The sequence below is a fragment of the Actinia tenebrosa genome, unplaced genomic scaffold (assembly GCF_029948245.1).
Source record: "Actinia tenebrosa isolate PJP-AT-01 unplaced genomic scaffold, QUT_ActTen_1.0 PGA_scaffold0__85_contigs__length_37466705, whole genome shotgun sequence".
Lineage (NCBI taxonomy): Eukaryota > Metazoa > Cnidaria > Anthozoa > Actiniaria > Actiniidae > Actinia > Actinia tenebrosa.
In genome coordinates, this window is record NW_028292569.1 from 12,446,811 (window position 1) to 12,458,611 (window position 11,801).

The following is an 11,801-nucleotide window of genomic DNA, read 5'->3' on the forward strand; positions in this document are numbered from 1 at the left end:
AAGTAGGGTTTGGGAAAGAATCGGGGTCTTGGGATTCCTGTTTCAACTACGCGCCCGCGAGAAAAATGGGTCCCCCAAAACCCCTATTCTTCCCCAAACGCATGCTGAAGTAGAAAACTATCCTACTTTAGCAACATTTTACCTACAACTTTGTGCAGTGCGCAATGTGCTTGGCTTTAATAGCCTTATTTATTCTCGGACGTCAGCTAAGAGTCTTGGGAATTTAAAGCTAGGGCTAGCTTAGTTGATTTGTGATCGATCCGGTGTGGCGGGACCCGTAAGAAAATAGAAGTCCACTTTTTTCATGTTTTGACGGTTCAGTCGTTTTTTGAAGTTTACTTCCTACTTAACCATGCCACCTATAGAAAGGGGATGTATCTCATTTTCTTTTAGAGTGCTCACACTAAATCCGTGAAACAAATACTAATTTTTAGCACTAAATAGTGATAATTAAACAATAGAAAACAAAGGATTCTGTATGAAATAGTACTAATTAGTACTATTTAATGTTCACGGTTTTAGTGCGTGCACTCTATTTCAAACCATCAGATAAACTTTTGAAAACTTGCTTAAAACACTCGGAGATACTAAATGGTTAGAGAAATGCTAAGTAGAATACTAAGGCCCCGTCCACACGTATCCGGAAATTTTTGTATCCGCAAATTATTTTTTGCGGATACGAAAATGTTTGCGTCCACACGCAGCGTATTCGAATCGTTTTCACCGTCCACACGTATCCGTTTTCGTAAAATTTGCGGATACGGACAAAAAAAATTTGCGGACACGTTTGGACGCAACACGTATCCGTAAAAAAAAAAAAATGCGGATACAAAAATTTCCGGATACGTTTGGACGGGGACTAAGTTGTTAGAGAATCGATCGTTGAAGGATGGATGGTGTTGTCTATGATGATATGATAAATGACATCGTTCCTCAAGTATTGGTAGTAAATTACCAACTCAAACACATACCATCCAGAATGACTTTATTTGTCATATTAATACCAGTTATACATATAATAGATTCAAAAAGTAATTAGTAAGCTTTCATCTTTCTTAAAATCTAAAAGTTGTTTTTCGGCACACTAAAGCACCGTTTACACTGGCGATTTTTGCGGCTATTTTCGTGGCAATTTTCGGAAATATGAAATCTTTTGTCTCATCCTTCAAAAGAGACATTCGTCTAGGAAAATCTTGGTATCCTAAAAAAAACTTTACAAATCGCAAAAAGATCGCAGCAAAAATCGCCGCAAAATTCGCTAGTGTAAACGGGGCTTAATGGAAATTTTCAGTCAAAATAATGAGCATAAGTGTCGACGCCTACTCTAGATGAATCAGCCGTGTCGAGTCATTGGAGTGAGACCTGAAAAATGAATGAATTAGCAAAACACAAAGAACGTCTGCACAGCAGGCTACAAAGCTCATCACTAGTTTCTTTTGTTTTCAAAAACTTAGAATTTATTAAAAAAAATAACTCATGAATTGAATTGTCCCTACCTTCCCCTCCCCTAGAGCAAAAGATCCGCCATTTTGTTGTTACGTGTCGCATGATGCGCAGAAAGCTGCGCATCATCAAAGTCAACGTTTCCTCTCAACAAATTTCAATGAGATAGTCCTTCGTTTTTGACTTATGTTGTGATTATACACACTCTTAAAGTTCCAAGATCTCGTCGAATATAATATTCAACCTTTGTAGTCGAGTTTTGACGTGTAAATTATGTTGTTTAGCGTAAGAATAGTGTTTTTTATAGCGGTGTTAGTGTGGACGCCATCTTGTTGGTCTTTCTATCTGCCTGGTTTAGCACCCGTGTCGTATTGTGAGAAAGGAAAAGAAGATCAAGGATGCAAGGTATACAAATATTAAAGAATAAAAAAACACAGGAATGATTATATTTTCGAGTAAAATATACCGTTGAATCAACCACCCATCTTAAAATAGCTTCAGTTCTTCGTCTGTTGAAATTCCTGAATATTTTTCAGCTTATCTTACTTTAGTTTAGTGCTTTCTTTGCTTCAATGGCTTTTCTCGATTCAATTTATCTTTAAACTAAATGAATCAGCTATTTAAAGTTATTAATTCAGTGTTTGATTCTGATGTCAGTCATTACATAGGCACATATCCAGCACTTGTAGCTTCTTTCAAGTTGCTTAAGCTTATTAAATTGATATATTAAATAATCAATACGTTCGCTTGATTAAAATTAACGATGTTTAAGACCTGTTTGTCTACTTCGATTGGTTACATGATGTAAAATAATCATTAGTAAACCTTCATAGTTTTGAAGAAAATTTAAGTACTGATTCAGGAGAAAGTTCATGTAGATATATGTAGATATATGTAGATATATAGAGTTCTCCGATTGCTTTTACATTACATTGTTATAAGTTGATCGCAACAGTGAATATCAAATAGATTGTTAGAGTACATAAAGGGACATGTGAACTGTGAGAAGATAGATGGGAACAATTTATATTTGATTGACAGTAGTTTTACTGCCTGATTTACATGTCATAACATGTCACACGGCACTCATGTAAAGCAGTCATTTGAATATTTTTCTTATTTGTTATATTCAATTTTATTGCATTCTTAAATTTTTGTATTTTTACTGATCTGTCTATCTGTCTATCTAACTGTTGTTTCAATCAGCACGTAGCATTGAAAACAATGATAAATAAAGCCAACTGTGTAGGGCTTTGAAAAACTCACGGTCTATTCTATTCCACACTGTCACAATTTAGAGCGTAAGTAATTCTTCTTTGGCCATCTTGAAAAGCTCTAGATTCATGTACGAAATTCAAGAAGGTTATTAAAGTTCTTTTGTTCACTTTCTAGAAGATCTAGAATACTTCTCTAAATAGGTGTCATGTCGGTTATGAAACTTGCTCAGTTTGTTTGTTACTCCAGTTACCAAGCTGAGAGCCATATGCAAAGATTAATGAATAACAAATCAGGGCTTAAAATAATGACTGTCCATTAGATCCCAGTTACCACAGTGTAATTTGTGAATAAATACAGTTGTTTTCATAGCGACTACTTGTGTATAGGAGAATGTCCTTAAAGTCCTGTTTACACTGGCGATTTCTGCAGCGATTTTTGCAGCAATTTTTGTGGCAATTTTCGAAAATATGAAATCTTTTTTCTCATCTCGCAAAAGAGACATTCGTCTAGGAAAATCTTGGTATCCTGAAAAAACTTTACCAGTAAATTCTTTACCATTATTTATTATGGACAAAATCGCCGAAAAAATCGCAGCAAAAATCGCTAGTGTAAACGGGGCTTAAAAAATCAAGTGTTCCAAATATTGATATAATGCTGGGGATATTGATGTTTCTTAACCAATGAGAAACAATGTCAGAACTGCTTAACATGGCATTATTACACCAATATTATATAGCTATCTGCCTTGTGGTGCTCATGTACCAATGAAAGGGAAAATGCAACTACTAAATCACTGGCTTTTGTATAATATTGTTAATTAAATTATTTTCAACAGTCCAAGATTGACTTGTTTGTCAACCGCCTTGATTCAGTGGACTCAGTCATTCCTTACGAATACTCAAGGTAAGTTCTATCTATTAAAGATTATCATAGATTATTATTATAGATTATTATATATTAATATTGGCCAGAAGAGATTCAAGTAATGTTCAGCAGTCATTGAATAGTGTATCTCTGCTAGTATACATGTAGTCATGGCTCCCTATTCATGCTCATATTCATTTCAATCTTGTCTTTTCCCAGTTTTGATTTCTGTCAAAAAGATGGTAAAGCAAGCTCACCTTCTGAAAACCTGGGCCAGGTAAAAAAAAAAAACAGCTTTGACTTTGTTTAGGATCCTTCTAGAATTTCAAACACCTGAATGATTCTAGTTGTTTAGGAAATATGCAAATTTATTGTGGGATTCCACCAACAGTGTTATGATCGAAGGATTTATAGCTCCATATATCTTTGTTCTGAATGAATCCCTGGTTGTTTTTCTACTGGTGATATGAGTCTACTCTTGTCTTATAACAGCTGTTAATGGAACACTAGTAATGCTTAAATCTTTTTCTACTCTTCAGGTGGTGTTTGGAGACAGAATCACACTATCATCATACAATGTAAGATATGAAGAACCTTAAAAAATATGTGATAAATGAGCTGTGAGCTGGACATCTTAATGGGAGTTAAATACAAACAAAGAGGGTTCAAATATTATATCTTAAGGAGGGAACTATTCCGAACAAGCTCCATTGATTTTTATGAATTCCCTCTTACAGAATTTTTTTTTTTTCATCAAATAGATTATGATACAAAGTTTAAATATTCTGATTTAAAAAAACTTCACCATTTGGTTCCTGAGTTATGAACCTTTAAATGAACACTTTTGATGGCATAAGAAGGGTTTTGATGTTGTCATAGTAATGTCTTACATTGTGATCTTTGGTTTATGGTCTTTGCCTTTCCTGGTTTACTTGTTGTCATATTATAGCCATATTAATATTTTTAATTCATGATTGTAGTGTATGTGAAGGCACAAAACACTTTACAGCCTCCTTAATTCCATATTATTTTATGTTATACTAAAGTTTTTTGATTTGTTGAAGGCAAATCCAAGTTAGAATTAATAATAATAATTTATTATGCACATGAGAAGAAATCTGTATCCAATTTAGAAACTTTTCTGGTTTTGTTTTCCTCTTTGATCATTCATGAATTTCATAATATTCAAATAAAGCTTTTTTTTATTTTCAGCTATCATTTAAAGTGGATACAAAATGCCAGACCCTGTGTACTAAGACATATGACTATTCTAAAACTGAAGACAAAACAAAGCTGGAATTTTTGAAAACCGGAATATCACTGAACTATCAGAACCATTGGTACATACTATTCTCTTCAAAGTTTCTTTATTTTTGATTAGTCAAAGGAAAAACTGGGTGGTGTTGGCATTGAAGTGCATTGTGAAACATAGATAATTCCAAGATAGCAGCACTTCAATGCTGACTTGATCCAGTTATTTCCTCAAACTTGGAACAGCTATTGCTTTTATTCTCTTGATGTTTCATACCATGTCCATATCCATTGTCAGGAATTGTCACACTTAAGATAACATTTATATGAATGTATCTTCTCAATTGTTACTGGTAAGAAAGGAGTTATACTCAAGGGAGTGATGCCATCAGATATTGGCATCCACTAGTCATAATTATTTTGATTATAAATTATTATTATCATTAGATTCACAAGAAAATGTTAATTTTGATTGGACCGCAGGATTATCGACAACATGCCAGTTACTTGGTGCTATGAAGTGACTGACGAAGACAGGAAGTATTGTTCTACTGGTTTTCCTATTGGATGTTATGTGACAGCTGATGGACAGGCAAGAGATGCCTGTGTCACTAGTGTGAGTAGAGGATAATGGAGGTGTTATCCCACTGTCTTTTAGTTTTTCACATCTTGATGACAATCTCATAAAAGCATTAACTTATTACCTATATCTTATGTATACAGACCAATTTTCGGGATAAAGATACACACTATGTCTTCAATCATGTGGACATTGAAATTACTTACCATAGTGGCCATGGGGAAGAGTGGAATGGCGCAAGGTTGTTGTCTGCCAAGCTCACACCAAGAAGGTAATGTTTAAGAATCAAAATGTACTTTGAATATATAATGCCTATAATTAAAGTTATGATGTTGTTGATGTTATGGTAGCTGCATGAATGAAAAAATCAAGATGTTGTCATAGCAATGTCATGACATGGCATAGTGATGTCATAATAGTGTCATGGAGGTATCATTATGTTGTCATGGTGATGTCATGTTGTCATGGTGATGTCATGATGTTGTCATGGTGATGTCATGAACAGCATGAATATGTCATGGGGTTGCCATTTTGATACCTTACTTTTTATCCAGTATAAAGCATGACAAACCAGGAGACTGTGGATCCGAAAAAGTCCTTGGAATTCCTCCTAAAGTGGATAAGTTGAGCATCACATATAGCTACTCAGTCCAATACAAGGTGAGTACATCAATATTGTGCCTGACGAAGACAGACTTAAAAATTAAGGCCAGAGGTTAGAATATAAAATATCTATTTATAGAATTCAGTCATTCTTTTCTTTGTAAGTGTGGTACTATTTATTTCAATGTAGTTGTCTTGCCATTCGTTGCAAATCTGGCTGCTGCTCTTGCAGATGGCATAACCACTATGCTTCAGTCACTAATACTGTATAGTTTTCAATTCATATTAGTGTGCAAAGATTATATTATGGAATTCATTGAGAACGACATGTTTGTTTTTTTCATATGTTATTATAGGAAGACAACACACTGAAATGGGCATCACGCTGGGACTATATCCTTCAGTCTATGCCGCATACTAAGATCCAGTGGTTCAGGTGAATAAATCTTCATCATTGTCGTCTTTTTTGTCACCTTTGAAACTAAATTAATGTAGATTACACGTATCAAGTAATTGATTCCTTTTCTTATTTAATGTAATATGGAGGGCCTCGTAAAAGGATGTTGACTCTTTAAACAAACTTGTTTGTTTTTCTTTAGTGAGGACTGTTTTGTTTTTTTTCAGTATCATGAATTCACTTGTAATAGTGTTGTTCCTGTCTGGTATGGTTGCTATGATTATGCTGAGGACGTTACACAAAGATATAGCACGGTACAACCAGGTGGACACAGGGGTGAGTCTATCTGCTGTACAAACACCCTTCATCAAACACCCAATAATAACTGTCTTTATAACCAAAGTGGGTTGTGATGCCAGAAGTATGCCTCTGCCACATGGCTGCATGCCTCCAAATTTCATTGCTCCAGCTCTCTTGATGTGTATTGTGTTTTAATTATTGTGCACAGGATTCTAATGTTATGAACATAAGATAGAAAATTAGTGCAGACCACCAGTGGTAGCACCTGTTGTCTAACGTTGTTTGTTTGTGTTTCCTAGGAGGACGCACAGGAAGAATTTGGGTGGAAACTGGTTCATGGAGATGTGTTTCGTGCACCGAGAAAAGGAATGTTGCTGTCTGTTCTTCTTGGGTCTGGTTCACAGATCTTCATCATGACGTTCATTACATTAGGTAGGCAGTCATCAGTCTGATGCCTGATTAACTATATTAACTATGTCATTGTTAATGGATATATTTCATTTGTTGTGTCATAGTTTTTGCCTGTCTGGGTTTCCTATCTCCTGCTAATCGTGGAGCCTTGATGACCTGTGCTTTAGTTCTGTTTGTGTGTCTTGGATCACCAGGAGGATACGTGTCTGCCAGGATCTATAAGAGTACGTACTATTGATAATCAGTAATATATATAATATATTGGCCAATCAAGGGTGATATACTCACCACTTCTCACCTCTGGGGTCTAAGCTTCACATGTGAGTAGATGTTGTTGGGTCTCTCCCTTGATTTGAGGGTTTTCTCTAGGTTATTTTACACTCTGTGAAACTTGACAAGCTGAATCCCAAAATTACTATTAATGCCATATTCTTGTAGTTGATTATATTATTATTTTGTTGATCAGTGTTTGGTGGAGAGCGCTGGAAATCCAATGTCATCCTGTCTTCGTTCCTTGTTCCTGGGTAAGCACCACAACTAGATTATAATATTATTATGTACTCAGTACCTTGTTTCTGGGTAAGCACCACAACTAGATTATAATATTATTATGTACTCAGTACCTTGTTTCTGGGTAAGCACCACAACTAGATTATAATATTATTATGTACAGTACTCAGTATTAAGCATGTTATTATCTGTTTTTAGTGTTGTCTTCAGCATATTTTTCCTGCTCAACTTAGTTCTGTGGGTTGAAGGTTCATCTGCGGCAGTCCCTTTCACCACCCTACTGGCTCTTTTAGCTTTATGGTAAGCTCTTGTGTATTATTACTTTTCTTACCATGTATTCATTATATCTAACATTTTTATTTATTCATTTTCCCCATCAGGTTCGGCATTTCTGTTCCTCTTACATTCCTTGGTGCTTATCTTGGATTCAAGAAATTGGTAACCAGACTTTTCTTTTAATTATTTTTTATCTCAAAAAGAAATCAAAATGTAGCCAAAGCTGAATTTGATGAAACTGTATTGTATATATTCTTTAACCCAGCCCATTGAACAGCCAGTGCGCACCAATCAGATACCACGACAGATCCCAGACCAGGTAAGCAGATTAGTAAAACTTTTGCTGACATGTGGTCTATTTCTTTGGAACGGAATGCAAAGAATGAAGGAGTAAATGTTTCAGGATGGCAAAGACAGGTAATAGAACATGTTTTGTTTATTTCTTTCAGAGTATCTACACCCGTGCATTGCCAGGCATTATCATGGGAGGTGTCCTGCCGTTTGGTTGTATATTTATTCAGTTGTTCTTCATATTAAACAGTATCTGGTGAGTACGACTAAACAGCCCATTCTGTCTTCAGCATCATGGGTATTGACTCATGGATCATTCAGGCTGAGTCTAATCGTTAAAAATGCCAACCACAGATGAACATGCAGTGGAGATGAGACCCTGCCACACCCATAACTTGCCACACCCATGAATCCACACCAGTTAGATAGATTGTTAGGTGGGAAATATTACAACAGAGTAACAATACTGTATCTTAATGGTATACATCCTCATAAAGGCACATCTAATCTTGATTTGCAGGTCACACCAGATTTATTACATGTTTGGTTTCTTGTTTCTTGTGTGCCTTATCCTTGTCTTGACTGTATCTGAGACAGCTGTTCTGCTCTGCTACTTCCATCTGTGTGCCGAGGTGAGTTCTAATTTAGTTTCAGAAGGCTCCACTCTTCGCTCCATCTAACCATTTTGTGATTGTTTGCCCAGGACTATCACTGGTGGTGGCGTTCATTCCTTACTGGTGGATGTACTGCAGTATATTTCTTCCTGTACTCTATTCATTTCTTCTATTCCAAACTGACTATAAGCGGTACAGCAAACACTTTCCTGTACTTTGGATACACCCTCATCATGGTCTGGATATTCTTCCTGTTCACAGGTCTGTACTATATTCTCTCTTAAGAGAGATTGTGCTAATCCTTTGACTCCATGAAAGCTTTTGATATCTGTGTCCCATTTTTTAGACTCTTGAAAAACCCTCATATTGCTGTAGAAAAGTAATTGGGATAAATAATTAATTTATTAAACCTGCTTCCCTCCCCTCCCCCCCACATTATTTTATGCACATGCCTAATTATAGTAATAATAATTCCAACTGTTACCCACTCTGAAGATGACTACCAGAAAAACTGATAAACAAAGTTCTAAAACCAGGGTTGATGGTTGGATTAAAAGCTGGAAATTCTCTTTTTTTCTTGTAGGAACCGTGGGATTCTTTTCTTGTTTCTTCTTTATTCGTAAGATCTACAGCATTGTCAAAGTGGACTGAAAGACCTTGGCATAGTTTTATATTCAAAACAGCAAGTAATAAAAATAAAAAATTCTGAAGCCCTCCGCAGATATGTATGCCATACAAGTTGGTGAATGTACAAGTGTAAAACAAGTTAGGGTGGGGTGGTAAACTGTTGAATGATGTTCAAGCATACGATATATGATCTGTGCTAACCTAATGTAAGTAGACCTCATCACTGTAATTCTTAGCATTGAAGACTGTGTCATTCCCTTGAGAATAAGATTGAGTCTCATCTCTAGGTCACCAGTAAACAAGAAATATTACTCCAAGGGAAGGACACAGGGTTTGAAATGAAAAACAGTGTTAAGGGCTAATGCAGGCTATGTAGTGCTAGAATCAATAAACTAATAACCTCTAATGGATAACGTAGAGTTCAAATAATAATTGCAGCTATGCTATGCCTATTATCCTGGGTTCCAGAGAGAATAATCATTAATGACATGTTTTGTGAGGCTTAAATTAGCATGATCAGTGAGCGGGAATGCTATAGAAGCCAATAAGATGCGTTTGGGACAAAACCTACAAATACAGATGGGTGCAATTATATTCCCCTTATAGGATGTTGAAATGCAATGATGGTGAGCAGTGGAACCCAGGGTAATGGCTGACACTATGGAGGTTGTCCTTATGAGGGGTATTCCTTTTAACCCCTGAAACAAAAAATCCTGTAGTTGTCTTCTAATCGTGGAAACAAAAAAGTAGAGCATTCACAAATTTCTGTAAGGTTAATAAGTGTTTTAGGGATTATATGGAGTTGGCTATTGGTGATGGACTATAAACGTCTGAAAAAGAATCAAAAATATAAAATTACTGTTTTTATTGCTATGTGCCGATTGAGGCAATAGTCATGACAGAGAAATCTAGCAATAGGCTGCCATCATGGGAACCTACCTGAATGGTTTATTTGGTGGTAGTTTATTGGCTGATTACTGTCCTGACTATATATGCAGATTACATGCATCCTTGGTTCATTCCTTTTTGTAAGCTAATAACAAAGGTTATGCATCTGTATTTTAAGATTTCACAAGGTAAAAAGATTGCACTTAACCCTTCTACAGGCAGTTGAGAACAAATAAATTGTCAACTACTACCATCCAGTTTACAGGTTAATTGAAATGACTTTACTACACAATCTAGGTTAGTATAGAACAAATGGCATGTAAATGAAGTAGCAAAGTGTATGTTTATTAAAGTAAGGTCAATAATTATTTGTCAGTAAAACTTAAAATGTCCAAACAAAAATGGGCAGCTGCAGTGCATCTAGACTTGCTCCAAGTCTTGCTCACTAAATTTTTTTCTTGCAAGCTGACATTCAAATAGTGCACTTCTGGTTAGGGCGGCTTCACCTTCTCGCTTCCTTCATGCCATTCCCCTTGAAAAGCTGTCGTAACTGGAAATTCACTATTTGAATCCGAGCTTGCAATGGAAAAAATTAGCGAGCGAGACTTGTAGCAAGTCTATGCATTAGATTATCATATCTCCCTCTCTTCTAAATTGAAATGTTGCATCCTCTTGAGTCTATATTTAAAATTTGCTAAGGAGGCTTGGAGGAAGTTTAGATATTTGAAGGACCTCAGCACAGTGCAATGTTCCTGGGGAAAGAAGGTGTGTGATAACCCCAAGAATGTCTGTAGGAGGCTAGTTTAGAGATTGATTTGTCTTCTTGTAGCATAGTTACGTATATGCTAGTAATTTTGTTTGGAAAACAACTTTGTCTTTGTCTTTAATACATTTGTATTTATTTAAAGCAACTTTTTGCATAGGGGATGCATTTCTTTGTACCCTGGGTACTTCTGTTCGTTATAATTGCACAACTAGTCCAAGGGAACATCTATTGAGATTTCTTTTTTTCAACTTTGCATGATATTTTGTTTTTGCTCTCCATTCCTGGAGTAATTCCATGTAAAAGGATGGATGAGAGTTAAATTAAGAATGAATATTTGCAAAGAAACTATAATCATAGCACATCCAAGAAACTGGGTATGATAAGGGATTCCATTTAACGAGTGAAATAAATGATTATTAATAACAAAATTGGTAAGTTTGTTTTCCACAAACAACTTCAGTATTCAAATGATGAAAATAGCAACAGGTTAGAGGGATTGCGTCATAACTATAAAACAAAATCCAATACTTGAATGAAATTGATAAAGTAATAATTTCTATTGGATTAATATTATTTATTTCCTGCGTTAAATGGAATGAAATCAACCAGTGGATTTCTTTGAAGTAGTGTCATCTACCTCTCTTCTATTTAGCTTGGCACAATTTGATTGCAACATTTTAAACAATAAAATCTGTAAAATGTTCCACAATTGTTTGCTACTCTGGGCCTAGTTGTACGAAGCCTGGATATCGCTATCCGACG

The 11,801-nt window shown here is 35.6% G+C and overlaps 1 protein-coding gene across 1 annotated transcript; it reads left to right on the forward strand.

Annotated features, from left to right (window-relative positions):
* Window positions 1-1,571: 1,571 nt before the first annotated feature.
* On the forward strand, window positions 1,572-11,142 carry LOC116292365 (transmembrane 9 superfamily member 2). The gene is made up of 20 exons (XM_031699666.2): window positions 1,572-1,848; window positions 3,497-3,564; window positions 3,745-3,802; window positions 4,065-4,103; window positions 4,738-4,865; window positions 5,260-5,392; window positions 5,500-5,627; window positions 5,911-6,016; window positions 6,316-6,395; window positions 6,584-6,692; window positions 6,956-7,088; window positions 7,172-7,291; window positions 7,534-7,591; window positions 7,776-7,877; window positions 7,958-8,015; window positions 8,119-8,172; window positions 8,303-8,400; window positions 8,665-8,776; window positions 8,848-9,019; window positions 9,342-11,142. Exons 1-20 carry the CDS (start codon window positions 1,717-1,719, stop codon window positions 9,407-9,409), a joined length of 1,956 nt encoding a protein of 651 aa, XP_031555526.1. The 5' UTR covers window positions 1,572-1,716; the 3' UTR covers window positions 9,410-11,142.
* Window positions 11,143-11,801: the final 659 nt, after the last annotated feature.

Coding starts and splice junctions, on each gene's coding strand:
- LOC116292365 (XM_031699666.2), top strand. CDS start 1,717: ATGTTGTTTAGCGTAAGAATAGTGTTTTTTATAGCGGTGTTAGTGTGG. Junction 3,565..3,744: donor ATTCCTTACGAATACTCAAG/GTAAGTTCTATC, acceptor GTCTTTTCCCAG/TTTTGATTTCTGTCAAAAAG. Junction 7,878..7,957: donor CTGGCTCTTTTAGCTTTATG/GTAAGCTCTTGT, acceptor TTTCCCCATCAG/GTTCGGCATTTCTGTTCCTC.